Source organism: Desmodus rotundus, chromosome 9, assembly GCF_022682495.2.
Source record: "Desmodus rotundus isolate HL8 chromosome 9, HLdesRot8A.1, whole genome shotgun sequence".
Taxonomy (NCBI): Eukaryota; Metazoa; Chordata; class Mammalia; order Chiroptera; family Phyllostomidae; genus Desmodus; species Desmodus rotundus.
Genome location: NC_071395.1, coordinates 39,546,861 through 39,573,624, shown reverse-complemented (window position 1 = coordinate 39,573,624; position 26,764 = coordinate 39,546,861). Strand labels below are relative to the sequence as shown.

At 51.6% G+C, this 26,764-nt stretch overlaps 1 protein-coding gene and 2 non-coding genes across 8 annotated transcripts in view; 2 read left to right on the top strand and 1 right to left on the bottom strand.

The window, feature by feature from the left end:
- The first annotated feature begins 14,899 nt into the window (after positions 1–14,899).
- On the top strand, positions 14,900–14,972 carry TRNAV-CAC (transfer RNA valine (anticodon CAC)). The gene has a single exon. It is a non-coding gene; the product is annotated as a tRNA-Val (tRNA).
- Positions 14,973–15,221: 249 nt separating this feature from the next.
- On the bottom strand, positions 15,222–15,293 carry TRNAG-UCC (transfer RNA glycine (anticodon UCC)). Its single transcript has one exon. It is a non-coding gene; the product is annotated as a tRNA-Gly (tRNA).
- A 247-nt stretch (positions 15,294–15,540) lies between these two features.
- DPP9 (dipeptidyl peptidase 9) overlaps positions 15,541–26,764 on the top strand; it is a 34,458-nt gene continuing 23,234 nt past the window's right edge. For 4 of the 6 annotated variants that reach the window (XM_053911991.1, XM_053911993.2, XM_053911994.1 and 1 more), the window contains exons 1-3: positions 15,541–15,715; positions 18,889–18,977; positions 21,292–21,545. In XM_053911991.1, the coding sequence (XP_053767966.1) occupies positions 18,922–18,977; positions 21,292–21,545 (310 nt within the window). In that variant the 5' untranslated portion in view covers positions 15,541–15,715; positions 18,889–18,921. Of the gene's footprint in view, positions 15,716–16,647; positions 16,702–18,888; positions 18,978–20,350; positions 20,525–21,291; positions 21,546–26,764 lie in introns of those variants that run through there. The other 2 variants (XM_053911992.1, XM_045202365.2) reach the window with 2 other exon arrangements.

Below are 26,764 nucleotides of genomic sequence, written 5' to 3'. Positions count from 1 at the left end.
CTGCTGTGTGACAAACCATCTCCAACTTAAGGCTAAAAAAATGTATGCTTTTTCATGGTTCTGTGGTTTGGCTGAGCAGCTCTTGCCTGGGCACACTCATGCAGCTGCCTGCAAAGGGCAACTGAGCTGGGCTAGAAGGCCTAAGATGATCACATCTACTTGTCAGAGGCCTTGAGGGATGGCCTCAAGGTGGGGATCTCTCTCTACAGGCGGCCCGGCTGGGGCTGGGTGCCTCGGAACTACATATCCCAGAGTCCCCTGCAGCTAAGCTCTGGATGCAGCCAAGTTCTGTTAGTGGAATAGAGTCATAGGATGGTTGGTGTGGAGGCTTTGTTTCTGGCATATCTGTTCTATATTTCTTAAAAGCACGGTGGGGTATGGTATGAACAAAGGTGTGACTGTCCCGGTACCATCTTTGGAGGACATTAAAAGGCAGGGCGTGGGGGTCCAGTTTGGTCACTGTCCTTGGCAGTTGCTGAGCAGCTGAACCTGTTTGAGATCCATAGTCTGTCACTTGCCACCCAAAGAGTCCTAAATGAAGGTGAAGTCTGCATGGATGGATGTTTTATGCAGAAGAAAGCAGAGAATTTAGTTTAAGGGAAAGAATTTCAGGTCAGGTTCCCAGCTCAACCAAGGCTGGGAAAGCAATAACACCGGAGTCACCACGTGGAACAGCAGAGCCACAAGAGCCCTCAGAAAAACACCACTTGAACCACAGTGAAGTAAGCTGATCCAACAGGGGCAGACGGGCTTGCCCAGGGTCACACAATGGTTTTAGACAAAGCTCTTTTCCTCCTGGTGGCTGGGGTCGGGGGGAGGGGAAGGGTGTGGGAGGGAATGGGGGGCAATTTCTGGGTGTGCAGAATTGCAGTTAGAACAGGAATAAAGATCAGTCTTCAGCTAGATGGTTTAGAGGCAGAGCCCTAAACTGTCGCTGGTCTGAAAAAGGCCATCTCTGAGAAAGGATGGAGAGATGCACAGACATCAGGGGAGACGGCGGCATGGACGATGCTTTTTTCAGGCCTTCAACTCACTCTCGGTTTCTGGATGGAGAACACACAGCGGCTGGTGTTGCCAGGGTCCTGGGGCACAAAAATGACCTCTGCTCAAATGTCTGTTTTTCTGTGAGGCCTACTTTGGGTACATTAAGATTGTCGTGCACACCCCCATCCTATATTCGCCACCCCTTTCCCCTGCTTTATTTTTCTCCTTAGCATTCAACACCATCTAATAGGATATAGCTTGTGTACTAATAATTTCCTAACTACGTCTCCCACTACAGTTCGAACTCCATCAGGGAGGTGATTTTTAATTGCTTTGTTCACTACTGTGTCCCATCTCCTATCATACTACCTGGCATACTGTAGACACTCGATAAATAATGATTAAATGAGTGAGTGGGAAAAAAATATATGAAATATACATATGTATTTCAGCCATGAAGAAAGAAGGAAAATCCTGCTATTTGTGACAATATGTATGGCATTATGCTCAGTGAAATAGGACAGAGAGACAAACACTGTATCATCTCACTTAATATGTAGAATTGAAAAAAGCTGGACTCATAAAAACAGAGTAGAATGCTAGCTACCAGGGGCTGGGGCTGGGGGTGGGGGAGACTGGGGAGATGTTGTCTGAGGTCACGAACTTGCACCCAGTAGCTACACACGTCCTGCAGAGCCAATGCGCAGCAGAGTGATCAGAGACAGCAATGCTGTATCATAAACTTCGAAACTGCTAAGGGACTGGATCTTAATTGTCCTCAGCACAAAAAAGAAATGGTAACTATGTGACATGCTGGAGGCGGTAGCTAACCATGGAGGTCATCACAGTGCCATATATACGTGTAGCAAATCAACACATTGCGCCCCTTAAACGTACACAGTGTTACTCGTCGATTATACTGCAATAAAAACATTTTAAAGACCTTATTCAAGTTTCACTAATTGTCCTGTTGATGTCTGTCTGCTACAATATATTTCAAATGAACTATAGATCTTATTCAAATTTCACCAGTTTTTCCTCTTAATGGGATTAATGTTGTTACATTACTAATCATCTTATTAAAATTAAATTATAAAATTAATCCTATTAAATATTAATAGGATTCTCATCTAGGATCCCACATCGCATTGGGTCTCCTCCAGTCTGAGCAGCTCCTCAGTCTCCTGGTCGTTCATGACCTTCACACTTTTGAAGGAAGCTGGTGAGGTATCGTGTACAACGTTCCTCAGTTCAGGTTTGTCCCATGAGGTTGAGGTTATGCACTCGAGGGAAGGAAACCACAGAAGTGAAGTGCATCCTATCCGGAGATACACGATGTCAACATGTCTCACCATCAGTGACGTTAACCTTGGTTGCTTGGTTATGGTGTTGCAGACCAGGCATCTCCCCTGGAAAGTTACCATTCTCCCCTTTGTAGTTCATAAGTATCTTGGGGGAGATACTTTGAGACCATGCATGCCTGTGCGCACTTAAACTTTTGCTCACTGACTTTTAGCTTATGAAAGATTTGGAAGGTCAAGCCAACAGAATGATTCCCGTTTCTAATTTAGGTGTCCCCCTCAAGCCACCCCAGAGATCAGCTGCTGTCAGTTCCTGAATCTTGTAACTTGAGGGTGTTCTCCAGTCGGAGCACTGAGCTTGGCTAGCATATGTATGTCAGGGGGCAGGGGAGCCATTCCAGGAGGGCCCCTCAACCAATAGGACACGACAATTGGTGGATAAAGGGAGGGACAACGCTGACAACACCCGATCTGGTCTCCCAGAGTCACCAGTGGGTCTGAGCCCCTGTTGCCATGGTGATCACCTCCTGCATCCCCCTTCCCTGCCTGGTCTTAGTCCCCACCCTCTCTCTGGAGTTCCCACATCCACAATTTGTCCCTAAACTTCTGTTTCAGGGGTTGCTGCAAAGAACTGGTTTGGGTGCACCCTCACAAATTCCAGCTTGAATTTGGGTTTTCAAATAAATAGCTTTATTGAGATATAATTCACACATCATATAATTTACCCCTATAAAGTATACAGTTCATACTGGTACTTTTTTCTATCTGTTTTTAGTACAGTCACAGAGTTGTGCAACCATGGCCACAATCTAATTTAGAACGTTTTCATCTCCTTGAAAAAGACCCAGTTCCCGGTAGCAGTCACTCCCCATCCCCTCCCCCAGCTCCTGGCAACTACTAACCCACTTCCTGTCTCTGTGGATTTGCCTGTTCTGGGCGTTTCACATAAATGGAATCACACACATACTGTGTGGCCTTTATGTCTGGCTTCTCTCCCTGAGTACTGTGTATTGTTTTTTTAAAGATTTATTGAGAGGGGAAGGGAGGGAGAAAGACAGGGGGAGAAACATCGATGTGCGAGAGATACATCAGTTGGCTACCCCCTATGTGCCCCCAGCGGGGGACTTGCCCACAGCCCAGGCAGGTGCCCTGACTGGGAGTCGAACCAACGACCTTTCGGTTCGCCAGCTGGTACTCAATCCACTGAGCCACACCAGCCAGGCCGAGCATCATGTTTTCGAGGTTCATCCATGTTGTAGTGAGTGTCGACACTTCACTCCTTTTCATGGCTGAGTGATATTCCCGTGTGTGGATGAAACACATGCATTCGCTGACGGACATTTGGATTGCTTGCACTTTTTGGCTGTTGTAAATAGTGCTGCTATAAACGTGGCTGTACATATTTCTGTGTAGTCTGGGGCCATGGACACTCTCTTTCCAGGAGAAGTGCCTGAGGCCAAGGGCAGAGGTCTTCACATGAGACCTGACAGGGAGAAGCAACACGCATTTCCGTCTGGCAGGGTTGGAGTTGCTGCACCGCACGGCAGCTTCACATTTGCTTTGCCGAGGAGGGGGATGCTCTGAGCTCCCAGTTGTAACCGCGGTCTCTAATTATCTGTTTCTCATAGAATGGCTGGTTCGCCTTTCCCACTGGAAGGTCAGCCCCACCGGGACAGGAGCCCCTCTGTTTTCTCACCACTGTGAGCCCTAGGTCTAGTCCAGTGCCCGGCATGCAGCAGGCGCTGGATAAACATTTGCAAACTTAAAGAAAGGAAGCAAGGTGGAGAGCAATCCCTGTAGCTGCTGACTTTGCTGCCAAATGTCCCGTGTGGGGGTGGGGGGTGCTGGAATGCCTGAGCTCGGGCCTCTTTCTCTTCCTACAGAGCTCGGTTGTTCGGATCTTTCTGTCTCAGTGTCGCTCTCCGGTCTCTCTCTCTCTTCATCTCCCCTCCACCCCCGTCACGGCCACCTTCCTTCATCTGGCTTAGCCTCTGTCTACCTGTCTCTCTCTGTTATTGCTCTCTTCTCCCCCTGCTACCCCCATTTCTCTGTCCTGTCTTAATTCTCCCTGATCCCCTCTTTGTGACTCTATGCCTGTTTTTTATCCGTTAAGCGTCTTCCCTTCCTGTTCCATTTCCCTCTCTCCCTCCTCTCTTGACTTTCATGCCTTGAGACCGCTCTTATTCCTTCCGTCCTCCTTTCTGCTCTCCTTTTCTGCCCCTTTGTGTCTCTGTGCTGCTGTCTCTGCCTCTCCGGGGGCTCTCCCTCTCAGCTGCCTGCCCACCTCCGTGCCCTTTAAATGCAAACGAGAGGGAACTGCAGCCCTGTAGGTCTGGGGACCACCCCTCCTTGGTTGCCAGGGCACTGGGGCCAGGGAGGGGCTGTGGGTTCATTACCCTAATGGTGTCTGCCAAGGGCACCCAGCCACCCAGGAAATGGGCCACTTAAGCCTTTTGGAGCTAATGGCAGCCCATGGCCATTTCTCCTGGCTGCTTTTGAGGCTGGGCTGGGAGAGGGAAGAGAGGGGAGAGAGAAGGGAAGGAGGAGGGGAGATGGGGGGAGAGGGGGTATAGGAAGTAGGAGGGAGGGAGAGGAGGAGGATAGAGGGAGGATAGCAAGGGAGGGGGCTGCAGCTCCATTTTGGGTCCAGGGTACCTTGGGAAAATGCACTGGACTGGCTGAGAGCAGCAGGTAGGTGGGATCCTGGATCCCAGGAACAGGGCCCCTCCCATACTTTTCCACCACACATTCCCACTCAGGGGCACCCCAGAGCCACACAGGCCTTGGACACAGGCACCTCCATGCTGCTCAGGCAGTTCTTGGGACCCCCAGGCCCCTCGGACACTGTCTTGCGGAGTCACACAGGTATACCCCCAGAGCCACAGGCATGCAGGCTGGGGCCGCGGATAGTCATCCCAGGAGAAGTGCCCGCGGCCACGTGCAAAGGAAGGTCTTTGCACAGGATCCCACGTGGAGAAGTGGTATGCGTGCGATAAGCTCAGTACTTATGTCCACACCATGCTCTCACACGTGCACACCCACCCACACAGTCTGACACACAAATGCTTGTCCACACACTCACACAGCATCACAGGCCCACAAAGGTGCCCACATACATGTTCATGTGCACTCTCACTTGGTCACAACACATGTACACATATGTTTACACAGATGCAGGCACATACACTCATGTCCACACAATGCTCACACGTGTGCACACGGGCACATGCCCCCCACACATGATCACAGAGATATCTCACAAGTACACACAGGGACACATGCCCACTCACACATGACCACAGACACATGGCACAAATACCACCACACATGTACTCACAGGCACTAGTCCACACTCATGCACACATGGTTACGCAGCGTCCCATGTCCACACACACACAATCACAGATGTCAGAAACACGGTCACACACTGGGACACAGGCCCAGAACACTCACCTGCAGTCACAGACAGACAGATCACAGCACACACTCACACGCTCACGCACACAGAGTACAAACAAACTGCTTCATGCACTGCACCAAGAGGCATGGAGAACACAAAGGAATAAACGTCTGCACACGCAGTCACACACGCAGCCGCACACGCAGCCGCATGCCCACCTGCCGGCCGCATGCGCACTGACAGCACAGAGCTACCAAACACCAATGCGTGTGGATTGGGAATTCACCTTCGCCCACCTTCACGTGTGTGGTCAGACACAAGCTGTCGCGAACACGCACACAGACTCACAGATCACAGACGTGCGGGAGCAGACACGAGAGTTAAACGACACACGCAGCCGCAGCAGCCAGCCACATTAGGGCCTCTCCAGCCTGGCTCGCAGCCGTGTGGTGCCGGGCAGGAAGGCCAGCCCGGCACGGCCACCAATTTTCTCCTGGAGAAGCTGCCCATCCGGATTTTAATGTGGAACCACTTACAAAGAAAAAGAAAATAAACAGGGTATAGCCCAGACCAGCAAGACTGATGATCTAGACCCCAGCTGCCAGTTGGCAAACCCCAGCCACAAGCTGGGCAACCCCTTGGCCTCTCCGAGCCTCCAGCTTCTCTTCTAGAAAATTTGGTCCTAACAGTCCTCTTCTCGAGGGCCTACTAGGGGGACTGCGGTGTGGTGCCGGCTCAGCCAGGGAACAGAGGGAGGGCAGGAGCCCCTGACTTCTCTCCCCTGTTCTGTGGTGGTCTTACCCCACCTCAGTCTTCCTGTCACGTGCACACACACCCACAGGGAAGGCAGGGAGACCTCTGGGCTGAGCTGAGTTCTCGCAGGAGCTTTGATCCTGAAGAATCGGAAGTGGAGTGCCTGTGTGTGCACTGGTGCACTGGCAGGGAGAGGTCTGGGTTTCAGACAAGCCTCCACCACCCCAGGAGACTGAGCTCTTCATTTCTCCGAAGGGCCTTTCGTGTTGAGCTAGAATAGAGGCCTCTCCATCCTTCTTCCATGGGTGGAACCCCCACCTGGGAGCCCCCACCCCCTCTCCTGTCCTCTAGGCTCACACTGACTTGCCTTCCAGCCCTGACTGTGACTTGTTCTTGTTCTGTGACTTTGGGCAAGTCATTGCCCTTTCGGTGCCTCAATTGCCTCATCCATCCATAGTCTCCCAGCAGACCCTTTCAGGCGGGGTGGTGCCCTTCCTCCCTTCTCTCCTCTGTTCTCTCCCCACTCCCTCACAGCTCACTCAGCCCCCTGTAATCTTTAATTGGCTTTTACGGTCCTTAATTCCTCGGGCCTCTGCACAGCCCTGCAAGGTGGGAGGGGCCACAGCTTCCCCCACCGCCTCCTGCCTGGCTAATTGGAGGGCTCCTTTATGGAGAGGTGGCCCCTCAGGCCCTGCCCCCTCCCTGCCACTATCAGCTTGCTCCAGCAGACAATGCCCAAGCCGCTGTCCTAAAGGGCTGCTGTAATTTCCTCTAATTCGGCCTGGAAGATAGCAATTAGAGCTAATAAACAGACCCCTACTCCGCTTGGTCTCACCCACTCCCCAGCCCTGCTCTTCTCCCTGCCGCCCAACTTCTCTACCTTCCCCTCAAACAGAGGAGGGCCAGAGGAACAGAAAGGCCCTCCCAGCCTCAGTCTGGCCATCCAGGAAGTGATTATAGAACTGGTCCCCCAGCTTTGTCTGTGTCTGCCCTGCACAGTTAGGCTGGGCAGCCCGCTACTCAAATCAGCCCCCTTCCTTGTGTCCTTGAGTCCCCAACCGACCCCATCCCTCCCTCTGGTTACCCTGCCTTCTCTCCCCGACCCCAATCTCCCACTACTCTGGCTCAAATCCAAAGTCAAGGTGTATGATGAGGTTTGGGGGTATGTTGCAGGTGGGTCAGGACAGAGCTGACCTGTTTGTCCTAAATGGGGCCTGGAAGAGGATCCCACACAGGGCTTACTGACCTAGTGGGGTGGGCAGGGCTAAGGGGAACCAACGATCTCCCACCCCAGTCAGGGCCAGTGACATATGAGGGTGGGGGTCACAGGGGTGAGGGGAGGGAACAAATAATGAATCTCCAGAGAGAATCCTAGGAAAGGGCTGCATGCCACCAGATATCTGGGCACCCCATGGCCCAGGCAAGCTGACACCTAAGATTAACCCTCATATAAAACCACTCTTCATGAGGACTAGCCCACTCAGCCCTTCACAACACCCAGACCTCCCAAATGAGAACCCAAAGCACAGAGAGGACTGGTAGTTCATCTGATGTAACAGAGCAATTAAGAGGCGAGACTGAGATTTGAACCCGGGTACCAACGCCTGGGTGCCTAGCCACTAGGCCATAGTGTCTTATGGTATGACTATTGAGCAAATGTAGTAGACTCTTGGGCAAGTTGGTCTTACTTCATCAAATAAAGAAAAGCGATTTCTAGAAGGGAACCGAGAAACTTTAATTCATTTGTTCGTTCATTCATTCACTCATTCATACACTTAATGTCTTTCCTAAACACCACAGGTTGTATCCTGTGGCCAGACCAACGGCTAAGACACACGGACCTGGCTTGGGGGAAAGCAGAAATAGCAAGAAGATTTCAAAAGGGATGGTCTATAGACCTTAGTATTTCTTTGCCTGAGTGGGGAGAGGTCAAGGAGCAATTGAGGCGAGGGCCAGGCTCAGCACCACGTGAAAGGGCAAGTCTTCAGCGCTCCTGAGTGGCTAAGTGCCGTATGCCTGCCCTGGGAAGCCCTTCCTGTGCACTATTGCCCATGTAGTGCTCAAGACAACCCCAAGAGAGAGGCCCTGTCATAACCTCCACTTTAGAAAACCGAGGCCAGCACCAGGTGCTCCGATACTGCGGCCCAGGGTGACCCAACGAGCATCAGCTGTGATTGCTGGAATGTCTGTCCTCCTTACTGGCTATGTGGCCCTGCAATGGTGTGGCAGGTGAGAGGGGAGGAGCGGCAGGTCTGATGCGCAGAGAGCATGCAGCAAAGGAACTGGAAAATTCAGCTGACGATTTATAACCTGAGTTGTCTCATGGTAGCTCAGCCTGGCCAACAGTTGGGTGTCAGAGTCTTTGTCATCGTGGACTCTAGGAGGGCGTCAAGGGTGAGGGTCCCCACGTTGGTTGCGAGGCACTGGGAAGTGTCTGTCGGACGACACTTATGGTCAGTGGCAGAAGGCACACTAGTGTCCTCACCCGGAGGGACCCGGGGCCAAATAAAACTCACCATGAATGTTCTGTATTGGACCAAGCCCCTTGGCTAGCCCTTATTTTGGGTAACCCTACCATTACCCTTCATGAGATAGTACTGTTATTATCCCCATTTCACAGACGAGGAAGCTAAGGCTCAGAGAGGGAAAGCTTCCGGCCCAGCAGCCCACAGTGAGACTGAGTTTACCAGGCCAACCAAGAAGAATGAGAGAGAAACCCAGTCCTGGGGAAATTCCAGTAGCTTCTGGGTGTGAGTGGAGGATCGGGGGAGGACAATGGGGTAGAGACACAGATGTGGGGAATAAGAAGAGTTTTCCCGTGTCCCTCCCATCACTCCCGCTCTGATGCGCCATCTCTCCCTACGTTTAGCCTTCGGGTGGGTGATGGTTTGATTGTGTAGATCTAAGAAAACAATGCAAAGTGGCCTCCAGATGCAGGGAGGTGGGCAGGTGAGAGAGAAGAAGACAGGGAGGGAGGAAAGTCTCACCCCTCATGTATGCCCCCCAGGTCTCCTCCCCCTGCTGTAGTTTCTGCCAGCTGTCTTCTTCATCTACCATTCCTGTACTCCCATGACAAAAAATAACGAGACTACTTTGTCACCATCTCTTGACTGAGAAAGCCATTTCTGTATTTACAGGCACTGGTTGAACTGTGGCGAGGTTTAGAAACGTGTGTTCTGGAGTCAAAAAGTGAGGGTTAAAATCCCCTCTCGCTGGCCAACTGTGCGGCTTCACATTTTGGGGCCTCCGTTTTTCACCATCTGTGTGATGGAATTGATCATCCCACATCACTGGGTAGTTGTGAGGATGAAATGCTATAGGAGAGTGCCCGGGAGGCCTTTGATAAATGTTACCAGTTATTGCGGACATGGTGACTGAGGGGTGTGAGATAGAACTTAAGGACCCCCAAATGGCACGAATGCGGGTGGACACCAGCATGGCCTCACACAAAAGACGTCATTTGTAAATCAGTGAAAATGACAAATATTTGGTGGAGTTGGGAGTTTCCCAGCCACTGCAAACCTCACCTACCTGATAATCAATCAAAGAATTGTCACTGTGGCATTGAGAATAAAACGTGATTATTGTCGTGTTGACACTGAGGGGACAAATAATTTAATTTAAAACTATTTCCCCTGGCTGGTGTGGCTCAGTGGATTGAGTGCCGGCCTGCAAACCGGAAGGTCGCTGGTGTGATTCCCAGTCAGGGCACATGCCTGGAAATTTGGGTCAGGTTCCCAGTTGGGGGTATGTGAGAGGCAGCTGATTGATGTTTCTCTCCCTCTCCTCCTTCTTTCCTCCTCCCTTCCCCTCTCCTTCCCTTCCCTTCTCTCTAGAAATAAATAGAAAAATCTTTTTAAAAATTTTTAAATAAAAATATCTGTCAACAGCAAAAATTCCTCTTAGTTGATGTAGGGTTGTTGTGGAGGGCCAGTGAAGTGAGTAGGATCGTTAATGGACTCTCTCTTGCTCTCCCTCTCTGCTCTCTCCCTCTCTGCTCTCTCTCTCTCTCTCTCTCTCTCTCTCTCTCTCTCTCTCTAGTACACAGCCCCTAGACCAACTGAAATGTGAGCCTTAGCTTCCCTAGGTGCAAAACGGGCATGAGAGTCCCAACCCCTACAGAGATGGTTATAATAAAAAAGTGATTAAAACACCCAGTAGGTACCTAGCCCCTTAACTATCATTGCCTAACTACTAGTTAACTGCCTCATTAATATCATTATTTTCTTAACTTATTTTTCATTGAAAAAGCAATACCAGCTCACAGAGGACATCAACTATATACGGTATGCCTTATTTGTCGTTTTTAAAAAGACTCAAAGCAAATATTCTTATATTCTTTCCATTTTTAATGGGCTTTAATTACAGAATGAACACTTGGCTCATCCAAATTCAGCATGACAAAAGGGTATGTCATGAAAAGCGAGGCTCTCTCTCTTATGTTTGAAAAAGATTCCATGGCCTTTTATTTTATTCTTAGTTACCTTGAGTCCCTTGAACTTCGTCTAATCTGGCCACTGCTACAAATGACCATCCTCGCAGTGTCTCCTATATTTGATTCTGGCAGTTCCCCAAGTGTGTTTTCACATTCCTGCCCGTGCAAAGAAGAGTCAGCTCCATCTGGTGTTTGCTTTTTCTGTTTAACTTTAAATGTCTTGTGGGAGGGCTCATTCCACATCAGCACATCCCCCTTGCTCCCTCCCTAACTCCACCATATTTGGGGTGCCATTCTTCTTTTTAAAAAAGATTTTATTTATTTACTTTCAGAGAGAGGGGCAGGGAGGGAGAAAAAGAAAGAGAAACATCAGTGTGTGAGAGATACATGGATGCTTCCCTCTCGCACGCCCCCAACTGGGAACCTGGCCCGCAACCTAGGCATGTGCCCTCACTGGGAATTGAACCATCGGCCCTTTGGTTCGCAGGCTGGCACTCAATCCACTGAGTTGCACCAGCCAGGGATGGTGTGCCATTCTTTATCTAAATGAATTATGGAAGAGAAGAGGTTTTGGAGTTAAAGCCATGCTCTCTCACCCCACAATCTTTTCTGTGTGTTTGGGATAGTTTAGAAGTCGAAATTCAACTTGTGTAAAAATGGATGAGCGGAAAGTCGGTGTCCTGTACCCCGAGCCCCCATGCACCAGCCCAGGTGCCTCACCCGAAGGTCATAGCCAGCCACCCCTGCCGTGCATTTCATGGGTTCCTCCCAGAGATATTTCATGCATATGCCCAACCACTTTTATGTCTGTTTATCTATCTGTCTGTCTATCTATCATCTATCTATGTATCTATCTCCTTTTTGGATTGTGATTACTATAAATAACTACGTATGAAATACACCTCCCCAAATTGCCCCAGCTCAGAACACAAAGGGCCTCCTCATTCATTTTACTGTCTCTCCAGGCTGTGGGTGGACATTTGGGCTGTTTATATTCTTTTGTCTAGAAACCTGTCAGGCTACCGTGTCGTATTGTACCCATGATGCTTAGAAGGCCCAGGTTGCTGTTCTAATGGTTGGCCCAGATTCATGGCCTTTTATTTTATTTTTGGGTCTCTTGATGACCTTGAACTTCAGCTATGTAGTAGGCAGTCTAGTCTTGTGCCATGGACTTTGGAACCAGACTCCCTGACTTTGAATCTCGATTCTGCTACTTATAAGTTTTGTGACCTTTGGCAAATTACTTAACTTCTCTGTGTTTCCTGGAGCACATTACTAACCTCTCTGGGCCTTAGTCTCCTCACTCATTAAAAGAGGGTGGATGATACTGATAGCACCTGTATCATGGGATTGTTAGGAGGACTCAATGAGTTTTAAAAAAAAGTAACATTTTCTTAGAACAGTTCCCAGCATGCATTCCCAGCATCCCATGCACGTTATCGTCAGACACGCACAGGGGTCTGACACAGCTAGCCTTTGCCAGAACAGCTCCCCAAACGTTTGCTGAAGACTCCTAGGTTGGCTTGACATCTGCTAGGACAGGCCAGCACCCTGCCTGCTGAGACAGCCTGCTTGGGGACAGAGACACTTCGCAAATCCTGAGATGTGTGTTGGAGGAGGGAAGTGTCTGAGTCTGAGATGCTGAGGTCTGGGGCTCAGAGTGGAGCTGGAGGGGAGGATGGGGTGGGCAGCAGAGAGAGGGTAGGGTTGGGGGTGGGAGCACTGTGCATCGCCCTGCTGGCCCGGCTCCTGCTGACACCTAGTGGAAAGATGGGATTATCATCCTTTTCATCTGAGGTCCCTCTCTAGGTGTGTAGCCTCCACCAGAACATCTAACTGACCTGTGAGACTCGACGCAGTGTCCGTCTTTGGACTATCGTGAATCACGCTGCTGTGAGTATCCAGTGACAAGTTTTTGTGTGGGTGCATGTCTTTAATTTTCTTGGGTAGATCCCTAGGCGTGGACTTGCTGAGTCAGATGGTCATTTATACTTAAACCTTTTGAGGAATTGCCAGACTGTTTTCTACAGCAGCTGCACCATCCTACATTCCCACCCGCCATGCATGAGGGTTCCAGTTTCTCCACATTGTTGCCAAAACTTGTTAGTGCCTGTCTTCTTGATTATAGTCATCCTCGTGGGAGTGAAGTGGTAAGTCCGATCAATATTAGGTCCTAAATATCTCTCAGAACAGACCCCTTGTTACCAGCCTCACCTTGAACTTCTGCTCTTGTCTCTTCCCACCTCTTCCAAATTCACAAAGTAGAAGGTCAGTAAATACTTGTTCAATGAATACATGGATGGGTGAGTGGATGGACGGGTGGAATATTATGTAGCTGTCAAAAGTAATGTTACAGAAGGATGTGTGATAAGGAGGGAAGTTGTGGTCAACAGGATAATGCTGTCTCCCCAAGTCCACATCCTAATCTCCAGAGCCTGTGACGATGCTCCCTTATATGGCAAAAGCATCTATGCAGATGGGGTTAAATTGAGGATCTTGAGGTAGAGGAAAGTACTTTGCAGTACCTGGGTGGGCCTGATGTAACCACAGGGGTCCTTATGAGAGGAAAACAGGAGAGTCAAAATTGAAGACTGAGACGTGACAACGGAAGCAGAAGTTGAAGTGGTGCAGGACCACGAGCCGAGGAGCGCAGTGGCCTCTGAACAGGGGTGTCCAACCTCTTGGCGTCCCTGGGCCACACTGGAAGAAGAAGAGTTGTCTTGGGCCACACATTAAATACATTGCGACCCATAATCACAAGAAATCTCATAATGTTTTTAATAAATTTACGATTTTGTATTGGGCTGCATTCATAGCCATCCTGAGCTGCATGTGCTCTGTGGGCCACAGGTGAGACACCCCTGGAAGCTGGAAAAGACATGGCAAAGGGTTCTCCCCTGGTATCTCCAAAAAGAGCCAGCCCTGCCTGCATCTGGATTTTTACCCCCAAGACTAATTTTTGGACTCCTGACCTCCAGAACTGTAAGATAATCCACTCGTGTTGTTTTCAGTCAATGTTTGTGGTAATTTGTTACAGTAGCTGTAGGAAACTAATACAGAAGTATCAATATTTGAGGTCTGTCTGGAAAAAGTCCAGCCATTGGTAATATAAGGAGAACAGTTTGCAAGACATCCATGTAACCTGGCAGCCAAGGAGAGCAGACTGGAATGCACATGTGTGAACAATGAAGACTTCACTGTACTAGTCAGTGGGATCACTAGACACCGTTGAATGAGCATGTATGCTGTGTGGCCATCACATTCAAAATGACTGCGTGAGCAGAGCCACAAATCTGCACCAACTTTTGTGTTAAGCTTGAACATTCCTCTATGGAAACTATTCGGATGATTCAGAAGGCCGCAGATATGGGCAACTGGTGATTGGCAGCTTCATCACAACAATGCGCCCACTCACACATCACCCATGTTGCTTGGGTTTTGGTGAAACATCAAATCACCCAGGTGACTCAGCACAGCTATAGCCCAGATTTGGCACCCTGCAACTTCTGGCTTTTTCCAAAACGAAATCACCTTTGAAAGGGAAGAAGTTTCACACCCTTGACCAGATTCAGAAAAATAAATCCGGCCAGCTGATGGTGACTGAGAGAACTGTGTGAGGTGTGAAGGTGCTTACTTTGAAGGGGACTGGGGCATCATTGTCCTGTGTACAATGTTTTGCATCTTCTTCAATAAATATCTCTAATTTTCACATTACATGGCTGGATACCTTCTGGACAGGCACAACAATGAAACACTGGCTTTAGCATGGGTTTGTTCGCAACTTTTGTCTTTGATTGTTTTAATAGGACGTGTGTTGCCGATAAAGTAATAAAGATATGTGTGTATGGGCTGTTTTCCCCTTTCCAGCAGCCACTGCATCGAGCAGAGTGATGAGTTTTTAGGAAAGAGGAAATCGTCCACGAGGCCGCAACCAAATGATACAGTATTCTTCTCGGGAACTATAATGTAACAATTTTTTGTAACATTGTCTGTGCCTAGTAATTACTAAGAATGTGCAGTCTGCCAGTTTCTGTAGTGTAGTGGCTATCACGTTCGCCTCACACGCGAAAGGTCCCCGGTTCGATCCCGGGCAGAAACACGTAGGCCTTTTTGTTTTGTTCTGTTTTGTTTTTCTCTTCATTACACAATTGTAAAATGTAATTCAAAGTAACTGTAATGGAAATTCCAGTTCGCTAATTTTTTTCTTCTGCTCCTGTCTTTTTATAAATTATTATAAAGTTCAAGATGTTTTCAAAGTAATTGAAATTCTAGTTTGATTATTTTACTAAGAAACTTTAGATGGATACTCAAAGAGGGACTAAGGAAGGAAAAAAGAAACCAACTTTCTTGCGTTGGCCGGGAATCGAACCCGGGTCAACTGCTTGGAAGGCAGCTATGCTAACCACTATACCACCAACGCAACGGCATGCTTTTTGCTTTTCCAACTACCCTTAGTGGAAGATTCATTGGACTGGCTGGGCGATACCAAATTTTATAGGGACGTCTCTTCCTGGCGTCCCTCCGCGCATCCGAAGACACCGTCCAAAAGATGTTCCACGCCACTATCCACGAGGCCGTGCCCGCACGTCGCCACCCCCACCCGACGCAGCCTTGGTGCTGGCCGGGCGGTGGCCAATCCCGGGCCGCCGCCTGGGCCGCTCGACTTCCGGGTCAAAGGGACCTGAGCCTCCCGAGTCCCCCGTGTCCGCCGCCTCCGCTGTCCCCCGTGCTCGCCACTTCCGGGGCCGCTGTCCTGGGCATGGAGCCGCGATCCTGAGGCGCCTCCCGCCCCGGGACGTCCTGGCCAGCCCGGCCGCCGCCCCGCGCCAGCCCCGAGCCCTGGTGAGCAGCGCCTGCGCGCCCCGTCCCGCCTCGGCCGCCACCCTGAACCCGCCGGCGACCCGCCCGGGTACTCTGCCCCCTCCTTCCCGCACCGCGGCCCCGCAGTGGACCGCACTCCGGCTGCCTCCAGTCCCTGTGTCGATTTCCTCTCCCCCCGGCCCCTCCTCACCCCTTCTTCTCCGCCCGCCCGCTTCTATGCTTGGCCACCTCTCACCTCTCCCTGGCCCCCCTCGCCTGCCCACCCATCCCGTCGCAGCCTAAGCCACCTGGCTCTGGCCCCTGCCGGGGGTGGCCGCACCCAAGAACGCCCTCCTTTCCTTGCAGACTCTGGAGGTCCCCACCTTCTCCAACTCCCCATACTAACGTGTGAGAGCTGAGGCCGTCTCCCTGCCCCGTGTGCTTCCTCCTCCCACTTCCCCGCAGGATCCAACCCCTTGTCTCAGCCTCCCCCGGCCCACTCCCAGACCTTTCCAGCCGCCCACCTTCCTGAGTGTCTCAGACCCACCCTGACACTTCCTGACACCGATGCTGCCGCTGAGCCAGCGTGGGAAGCAGCCCCTTCCCTTTGCCACTGCCCCTGTCAACCCTCCCATCCCCCACCGTAAGGAAGTCCCTTGCCTCTGCGGGAAGAACCGACTTGCTTTCCAGGAGCTGGGACTAAAGCCCAAATGTGCACTGTGGCCACCAATCCTGTGGTCTCAGGCCGGGTCCTGGGGGAATGGGCCCTGGGAGGACTTTTCTCCTAGGTGTGGTTCAGGACTCACATACTTCACCACAAGGCTGTGAGGCGCACCTAGAAACAGCCCAGGTAGACAGAATGAGGCACCACAGCCGGGACTCCCCAGTGGAAGGAGAGCGGAAGGAGAGCGAGCGAGTGGTTAGCCAGTTCCTTCATTAACCTGCCACATTAATGACACATTCACTCTGTCAAGGTCTTGTGTCCCACACCTGCAGCCAAAGTGGAGGCTTTCTGGACTCTTTAGAAGGTCAGTTGGACGGAGGTGGGGCAGCCAGGGAGGCTGAGTGTGGGCTGGTGGGATTCATTTGCTCCAGGATTTAGAAGTTGGCAGGAAGTGTTTTTCTACAACCCTGGGTCACTGCCCGTAGGGACAGTTGGCTGGGACCCAGGCCAATAGCTGCAGCTTTGTGTGCTCTTGCTGAAGACTTCTCTTTCCATCCAGTGTTCCCTTCCAGCTGCCCCCCTGTGAACCTCCAGAAAGACTGGGGGTGAAAAAGGAGGGAGTGCTGATTCTAGCTGGGTTTGGTGGAGGCATGGCAGGCATTTGGTCAGTGAATGGGGTGGATTCTGGCTCTGAAAGGGACTTTAGTCCAGTTTGCCCCTTGGGTATAATTTTAAATAACTTGCTTATTCACCAGTATTAGCTGTCACGTAGTTTCTGCCACATTGGGCACTTTACCTGTGCAATCTCATTTAATCCTAACAGCAGTCCTACTGCAGCCCCATTTTATAGCTGGGGATATTGAGGCACAGAGAAGTTCAGTGACTTCCCCAAGGTCACAAAGCCCGGAAGCAGCAGAGCCACTATTTGGACCCATATTTCTGACACCAGAGCCCACTGTTTTCATGACGGCACTGAGAGTGAAGCCAGTGCTGCTTTATGGTGACATGTTGCTTCACTTCTTCCATGTGATCTCTGTCCTGCTTTCCTTTTCTTTAAGCACTTGGGCACCTGCCTATTCTCCTGGGACCTACCTTGTTAAGAAGGTGGTTGGGTACCAACCAAACCAGAGGTCCCTTTGACTTTAGACAGCATTCAAATGAGGACAGGGACAAATTCACTCAACCTAAAATGTTTATGGAGTGCTTCCTATGTGCTAGGCTTGGCCCTGGGTTCAGGATTCTGCAGGGCCAGGACGGATGTGGGCCTGCCCCCGTGGAGTGGGCATCCCAGTGAGGAGTGCCCACTCACCCAGAGCAGGGCTCCCCAGCCTCAGAATTGTCATGTTTGGAGTGAGGTCATTCTTTGTGGGATGGGGTAGGAGGCCATCCTGTGCATCGTGGGATTGGACCTCCACCAACCAGATTGCCAGTAGCATGCCTTCCCGTTGTGACAACCAAAAGTGCCCCCTGGGGGCCAGAATCGGCCCTGGTTGAGGCTCCCTGGGTGAGGGGATTCCACTGACCGCACCACCAACCCCACCAGGAGGGAGACGCTGTGTTCTAGAATCATTGGACCTGCTGAGGCCCTGGAGTGCTGCACGCTTAAATACGTGAACTGAGTGGGGCGGGAGGGAGGAGGTGACTCACAGATGCTGGGGGTCATTCTGGTTTATACCATCTGACCGTCAGAGGTTTACTTTCGTGTCTGTTGTGAGCGTAAGGATCGAACTCAATTTTCCCCCAAGTAATAAATGTAGTTTTCTCCCCTCGACACTGCTGACTTTGGGACCAGATCATTCTCTGTTGGGGACTCTGGGGGGTGTTGAGCATCATCCCTGACTTTCACCCACTTGAAACCAGTAGCAACACCAGTCCCATCAGTGGTGACAACCAAAAATGCCCCCTGGGGAGGCAGAATCACTGCCATTGAGAACCATTGCCTGCAGTGAGTGCTATGCAGAAAGACCAGGTGTTGTGATAGGGGCGATAAGGTGACACCTGAGAGTTGGGTGCCAGGAAAGACCTCTGAAGAGGTGATGCTGGGACCCAAAGGCTAAAGGAGGCAGGTCATATAGGGAGCCAGGAAAGGGTGTCCCAGGCAGAGGGACTGGCAAGGGCAAAGGCCCTGGAGTGGAAATAAGTAGTGTTTTCAGGGAAGAGTAAGGCCAGTGTGCAGGACGTAATGGTCAAGGGCAGGGAGCATGGGAGGTCAGGGAGCAGCTACAATGGGGAATTTGGTTTCATTCCACTTCTGGCCAGCGTCTGTGGGTGGCATCCTCAGTCATTTGATACTCCCATCTTCTCAGGGACCTCTCACCTTGGGAGAACTGCTGGACAAAAAAGATGCTGGTTTCTGGCAAATGCCAGGCGCCCTCTCAGATTTCAGGGTAGGGCCTGAGCCATCTGCCTCATCAGAATGCCCTTGATGTTGAGTGTTCCCCGGAGGCATGGAGGGCTGCCTAGGGAAGGGGGAGAGGGGAGAACAGAGTGATAGCTTGCATCCCTGGACTGCCTGGTGGGAGGTGCAGCCCTGTGGTCTCTTCCTTCGCAGGCTGTCCCACCCTCCTGATCAGCCGAGTGGTTAATGCGGACGGTTAAGAAGCTACGCCTGGACAACGTGAACACAGGAAATTGGAGAAGGTAAGGGGCATGACCTTGGGAGCCCTGGTTGCTGGGGATGTTGCAGATTCTTAGGTCTGGGTCATAGACTGTTAAGGGTGCCCATCCGATTGGCAGAAGGAAAGTGCAGGTGGACCTGGCCTAAGAGGCTTGCAATCCAGTTTCATTTCCCAGCTGTGTAAACTCTTGACTCAAGAAGCCCAGTATAGGCAGGCACCAGATGGGAAAGGGCTGGCACAGACTTGCTTCACCGAGGCCCCGTTTCATCCACCTGCCGCTCTCCGCAGCCTCTTCCCTCAGTCAGGGCTTTGCCTCTGGGGAGGAGAGAATTGAGTGGAAGACCAGGCTGTAGCACCAAACCTTAACCTGTCTGGGAGTGCATGCTGCCCCACTGCATCTAGAAGATTCTTAGACGTTTCTCACGATGTTTCATTTTATTTCTCATCTCCTGGATTGCATTTTTGCTCCTTGGGCTCTCTGTAGTGATTGGAGGCAAGATCATTTTTATCACTCTTTGCTGTGGAAGTAAGCCATGTGATTTTGTGAGTACTTTCCTTAGGCTTTTTGCTTCTGGGGTCCCCTTTAGGGACCCTGGAGGTCATGATCCATTTTTCTGCTGTGAGCAAGGCTTGAACTGTGGTGGCAGAGTTCAGGAGGGTTGGATGGCTTTGTTTTCTGGGCTTGTTGCTGGCGGCGCTTGGAGCCGAGTAAGTTCTGGAGTGCTCAGCCGTCCCCTGCGCAGGACGTGCCAGCTTCTTGCATGCCCCCCAAGCTCCGGCAGGGTCATGTAGGACTGAGCAGGGGGAGGCTTCTCCCGCCATTACGGAATTTAGTTAGAAAGGGAACTTGGAGAATCAGCCTGTAGTGGAAGCCCAAAAACCATGGGTGCTCTTCTCGTGTCTCTTTTTCCCTTGCCTTTCAAAGCAGGGAGGGGTCCTTTGTCCTCTGGTGGCCACTCTGTGGGGCCTGCTACTGGCAGGGGTCAAAGCTTTCTGGGAATCAGGGTGCCTGAGTGAAGGGGGATGGGCAGAAATCTGCCTGTTACTGTTCTGCCCTTGGCCTGTGCTGTTCTGGCCATGAGCGCAGCAGTAGTAGGTTCAAGTCCCACTCTCCCACTCTGACAAGTGACTGCAGACTGCAGCTTGCAAAGCTGCTAATCCCAGAGCACACAGTCCTGCACCCAGCAAGGGCAAGGCCTTCCACCTTGCCGGGTGCGGAGGAAAGCAGGGCCAGCCTGCTCACTTTGGCTGGCCTCGTGAAACGACCTTGGCTCTTCCACAACCGGGTCACCATGGTTGTGTTTAGATTGCCCTAAAACAAATATTTGCCTGGCCAGTCCAGTCTGCTCAAGAAGTGTGCTCAGAAGTGAGTGCTGGAGAGGGGAGGGAGGGAGCGTTCGCACTGCTGCAGCTGCTCCCGAAGTGGGCTGGCCTCTGAGGGGGAGAGGGCCCGCAGCATGCTCTCACCTAGAGGTCTCAAGTTCCCGGTGAATGCCTGCTGCTCTGAGCGCCCCCAGCGAGGCACACGTTTACCCTGCTGGACAGCAAGCTGATGGCACAGGGGACAAGGTTTGGGGATTAATTCTCTGTGTTCAGGCTTCTGTGGGCAAGTGTGTCTTCCATGGCCCTCAGTGAAATGCCCACCGAGCCAGGGCTCCACGCGAGGTTCTGGGGACGCAGCCATGGGGACAGGGCTATGAACAGGACAGACACGGGGGAGACAGGCGATTGACGGTCACCCATTGTGACGAATTCTTTGAGGGTGGGGCAGCCAGGTGGCCTGTGAAAGGTTAATGGAGAGACCAGCTTTGGTGTGATGGTTGTAGAGAGTTTCTAAGGAACTGACAGATATTGAAGCTGAGATAGGATTAGAAGTTAGTTGAGCAGAGAGAGGGGAAAACGTGTTCCAGGTAGAAGGGCCAACATGAGCAAAGGCCCTGGAGAGGGAAGGAGTCTGGCCTGTTTGAGAAGCCGCGAGAAGGCCAGTTCACCTGGGGTATAGTGACGACAGGGAATGAGGTTCGACAGCCTGGCAGAGGTCAGAGGAAGGAGTGGTGAAGGCCACGGTGAGGACTGGTTTTCTCTAGGGAAAACCAAGGAAGGGTTTGAGTTGGTAGATGGTTGCCGTCATTCAGCTGAGAGGCGACAGAGGCTTGGATCTTAGCCGTCATGGTGTTGGAGGGAAGGGTAACAGTTTAAGAAGAGGGGGCAGGGAAGGCTGCACAGTATGGGGCTCAGCTGGAGGAACCGGTGTCTGTGAGGTGGCAGTTTGTGCATGGAACTTGGGTACCGTTCTCCTTCTCATTTTCTTCCTGCATGTTCCTTCCTCCTCATAGCTTCTCGCTGAATTCCGAGGGGTCAGAGAGGATGGCCACCAGGGCACCGACGTCCGACGCAGGAGACACGGTTGAGATGGAGGACCCGGCATCCCGCTTCCAGGTGCAGAAGCACTCGTGGGAAGGGCTCCGGAACATCATCCACGGCAGCCGCAAGAACTCAGGCCTGATCGTCAACAAGGCTCCGCATGACTTCCAGTTTGTGCAGAAGATGGACGAGTCGAGCCCCCACTCCCACCGCCTTTACTACCTAGGTAAGCCCTCCGTGTCCCCTTTCGGGCCCCGCAGGCTGTCCTTGAGCAGGGCAGTGTTTCTGAGATGGCTATTTCTAAATTCTCTAGTTTCCAGAGGTCAGCTGGTCCTCTTAGAATGTCCAAATAGATGGGCCTGGTCCTAAGCAAACTGTCATGCCACCCACAGTGACATCTGTTTACAATGAAGGTCTGGCCCAAGGATCCTCAAGAGGGTCAGGTATTCTGGTGAGGGGAGCAGAGGACAGGACCGCCCATCTGTGATGCGTGGTGCTGTGGTTTGGGCCTGGGACATGGGCCTGAGCCGCTGAGACTGTTTCCGGTGCCAGTCCGTTGAGCCTGCCCCCTGGGATGTGCTGGGCTTGTGAGCTGCGGGACTCCCACAGCAATGAGTAGTCTCTGGCTGTGGTGCAAAGTGTTAAGTAGGAACCCAAGGCTCTTGGAAAGCTGCCGCAATTGCATAACCGTATACCTGGTAGGCTAACAATGGAGGCTGGCCTGCCACATTTCTGTGGCTGCCCTAGATACCTGGGTAAGCATGTTAACAGCTAACCACTGCCTCTTCCTGGTATGTGCCTCTGGAGCAGCACTTTCCACCCTTATGCAGTTGTTTAGGTTCGTGTTCCCTGCTGGGCCATGTGAAAACCTGTAGGGCATGGCATGGGTCCTGTGCACCTGTGGCCTCCTGCATTTGTACCTGCAGCAGCCAGCCTCGGCCTGGCTCCTGGCAGGTGGACAGTCAGAATCTGTAGAGTGAATGAATGTTGTCCTACTTACCTAATGGTCCCGCGGAACAGATAGGAACAGTTCCACGAGTGTTTGAAAGCGGCGTGACACATGGTTATTGACCCAAGGCCGGTTTCATTCTTAGCACTCTCGAGTTGGGGTCCGGGATCAGTCTCTCTGTGTCCTCAGCCCCCGGGGCAGCGCCTGTTCCTGGTCATGCCCTCAGTCAGTGTTGGACTGAGCTATGGAATGAATGAATGAAGTTCATTCTGCCTGAGGCCAACCCCGTGCTCGTGATTGTGACTGTGACCAAGATGGACACCAGGGGGCTCTCCCGTCCCATAGTTGATGCAGACCCTCTTCATTCAGACCCACAGGAGAGCCGGATGGTGGCTCGGCGAGCACAGAGTTAGAAAGAGAGGTGGTCTAGGATGGGGGTCGTCAAGCAACAAGCTGCCGGTTTTGGAAATCTAGTTTTACTGACACCCAGCATGCCCAATTGTTTATTTCCATCTATGGCTGCTTTTGAGTCTAGTTGCACCAGAGGTCATATGGTCTGCAAAGCTGAAAATATTTCCTGTCTGGCCCTTTACAGAAAATAGTTTGCCAGCTCTAGTTTAGGGAGATTAGGGCTGAATGTGCTTCAAGCTTCATTTAGCCAAGGAGGAGCGAGGCTGTTAGGACTGAAAGTAGCCAAGACTCATGGACTCTGGTGGGCTGTTGCCTCCCTTTATCCTGCAGTTTTCCGCCCCCCCCCCCCCCAAACCCCCTTTTCCCACTTTCTTTGACCACTTACTCAAGTTCAGGTCTCCATCCTGGTCAAGGTACCTGGTCAGGTTTCCTAGAGCTGCTGCTATAATAAATCACTCTCAACCAGGTGGCTTTAAACAACCAAAATTCATTCTCTCACAGGTCAGTATTCTCACCAGAAGTCTGAAGTCAGTTTCTCTGGGCTGAAATCAAGGTGTGGGCCCGGCTGCACTGCACTCCCTCCAGAGGCTGGAAGGGAGAAACCATTTTTGGCCTCTTCCAGCTCCTGGTGGCTGCTGGCATTCCTTGGCTTGTAGCTACATCACTGTAGTCTTAGCCTCGGTGGACACATCACTGCCTCTTCCTCTGTGTCTGAAATCTCTCTCTGCCTCTTTTTATAAGGCACGGTGATTACATGGAGGGCCCACCTAGATAATCCACGGGATCTCCCCAGTTTAAAGGCCTTAACTTAATCCCATCTGCAAAATCCATTTTGCTACTGGTCCTGTATTCACAGGTTCTGGGCATTAGGACACAACATTTTGGGGAACCATTGTTCAGCTAAGTACGGAGCTGCTAAAAGAGACAGAAATTCTCTGAGTTCCTTTGGGCCACCAAGTGTACTTTGTAGTAAGGTCTCAGGGACATCGCAGGGAGCCCCCACCCTGGACCTTATGATATGATCCCCCAAGCCTTGTGGAGCCTGCGCAGCTGCCCTTTGTATATTCTTCTCCATGGGTCCACCTTCGCTGCCCTCCTGCCTTCCGCTCCCGGGGTTACTTGTCTAGGGATCTAGCCCCCAGCAGAAATGGACGAGCTTTTGCCAAATTCCTGGGAGAAAGAATCAGATCGGCTCAAAATAGGTCAGATGTCCACTTGTCCAGTCAGCTGTAGCCTTGTGTGCATGTCCGTGCCTGAGGTAGGCGGGTACCTGAAGTCCACAGGAGGCTCTGGGGGCTCACCCCAGTGGATGAGGGTGGCTCCAGACAAGGGCTGTGGACCAGGCAAAGACCCCAAAGTGTGCCTAGAACAGTTCAGATCTGTGATGCCGCTTTGGGAGTGACGTTGCTCACCCTTGAGCTGATCCACTGCATCACTCGACACCTCAGGGCACCCTTGACTTGACTTTATGTCTCAGGTGATGGGGCAACTGTCCCTGGAGTTCCTGAGTATTTATAATGTGGCTTTGCACCAGCCCAGCACCTGAGCGAGTGCTAGCAGCCAGCAGCTCTGTGGATAGAACAGAAGGGGCCTCCAAGGGCGATGCCTAGCCTGCCGCTCTGAGTGCCACCTGCCCCCTGCTCCCCTGGGACCCCTGCCTCCTCAGTGGATACCAGGCTTTGCTGTTGGCACGTGGAGCCAGTCACCAGGTCCTCAGTGAAGGCTCTTGCCAATGTGCCTAATGAAGGAGCAGAGAAGGGACTTTGCTGATTGCTGCCGCCAGGAAGATGGGATGGCGGTGGCTCAGGTTCCAGGGCTCAAACTGCAGCGTCAGGAAAGCTTCTCCTTCTGGCACTCCTATTCCTTCTGCTCCTCCTGCCTGTGGGCATCTCATGTTGCACGGGGAGGGCACAGAGCCCCAGACAGCTTTGGGGGCCCCTTAGACAGGAAATACAAGATCCTTGTGTCCTGTGTCCAGATCCAGGGTCCCATGCCCCCACCGCACCAGTCACCCAGGCCACAGTGCATGGGGGTAGAGATGGTGCTTGCATGGGAGATGGGGGTGCTGTCCCTAAAGATGGGGCAGACCTGGAATGAGAAGGCAGAAATCAGCATTAGTCACCGGTCATCTCAGACCCCTGCCTCGCATGCCAATCAGCTCCGTTACAGGGAATGTGCTAGCTTAGGCCATTGGTGTCTTCTCTTACTAATCAGCTGGGGAGGGAGGCAGCCCCAAAGTCCTTGGCAAGGCCACACCCTTGACTTCCCATTTGGAAAGCTCCGGCTGTCCCAGAGAACCCCGCAGACAGAAGTTATCCAGAGCACACACCACGGGCAGCGTGGCCGGGCGGTGTCACCTCCGTGCCTCCAGCTGGCAATGGTACAAGTTCAAGGTGCTGAAAGGGTTCTTAGAGATCGAATCGTGAATGCTTCCCACCTGCACATCTAAGCTAGCTTTGTATGTTCCTTAAATCCGCTTTAAAAGGAACCCTTATTAACCTAACAATTTTCTTTAAATATGTTCTTCTTTTGCTAACTATACTTCGTGAGCAACTTAATCATAAGTGGAAAACCCATGTCACTTGCCGTATTGAAAAGCTACCTACAAAGACAACTGTACGCAGAACAGATGTTATTTATTAAGCTCTAGCTCTAGAGGGGCCGAGCGTGGGGCCCACTTGTTCTCCCACTAATGGAAGTGCGGTCGTATGACGGAGTGCTGAGAAGAGGCCAGCACCAGATTGAGGTTCCTCTGGAGAGGGGCTCAGCTTTCCGTGAATGATTGCTAGCTCACGGCACGTTCCTGGGCCACCATAGAATATCCCATCTAGGGGGCTCCACACTGGGGGAGCGCGGCCCTGGTGTCCTCCACCTCACTGCACAGAGAGGGGGAACCCAAGGCTCACCAGAGAGAGTTGTTCTGCTCCACCGTTAACTTAGTTGATGACACTTACACTGTTGTCCACCCTAAGACGCTAACAGCTAGGTCTGCCATTGTTGTATTTGCCACTAAGAACAGGCCCGTAGGACACATCTCACCTTCAGAGACATACAAGCGTGAGAAACTGCAGCTTACTGGAGTTATACTGAAGTCTCTGAGTGGCGTATCCTGGGCACTGTGCTAAGTGCTTCATCTTTCTTGCCTCATTTAATTCACATTGAATCCTCACTGGGCAGCTGCTCTCATTTTCTAGGTCAGGTTAGATCAGTGGCGCTGTCAGGGAGACACTGGGCAACATCTGAGGACATCTGTGGTCGTCACAGCTGGGGGTGCTGCTAGCACCAAGCGGGTGGGGCCAGAGATGCTGCTCAACATGCCACAGTGCCCAGGACGGTCCCCCACAGAGAGTGACTAGGCCCCAGTGTCACCAGTGCCAAGGGGTGCTGACCCTCGATTAAACATATTTGCTCTAATCATAGATTAGTTCATGGCCTTTGCAAACTCCTTTTTTAAAAATTTTAATCTTTATTGAGTTCTTTTCCATTACCATTGAGCCCCCTCTTACCCCCTCCCCTCAGCAATCACTATGTCGTTGTCTGTGTCCATGGATCCTTTTTCCTTTGCAAAAGTCTTCTTTAAAAAACAGATTATTTATTTTTAGAGAGAGGGAAAGGGAGGGAGAAAGAGGGAGAAAAACATTGATGTACAAGAGATACATAGACTGGTTTGTCTTTCGCATCCCCCCATCTGGAGACCTGGGCTGCAACCCAGGCTTGGGCCCTGACTGGGAATCAAACCAGCAACCTTTTGGTTCCTAGGCCAGCACTCAATCCACTCGGGCCACACCAGCCAGGGTGCAAAAGCCTTTAAATAAAGGACTTTTAAGGCCGGAGCCTCACCTGTTGAGTAAAATCTGGGTAGCCCTGACCACCCTTTTTTGTTCTACTGTGTGCTGTTTTTTAGGTAACTTAGGCCCAGATATTTAGCACAAATACCTCAGCGATGGAAGATGCTATGCTACTGCTGACATGCTTAGACCCGTGGCCGTAGCTTCTCTGAGGAGGGTGTGCAGCCAGGATGAGCTTGCAGGATGACGTAGAAGCAGAAGGAACCCGCTGAGCCCAGCCCTGGGGAACCTGAGGCT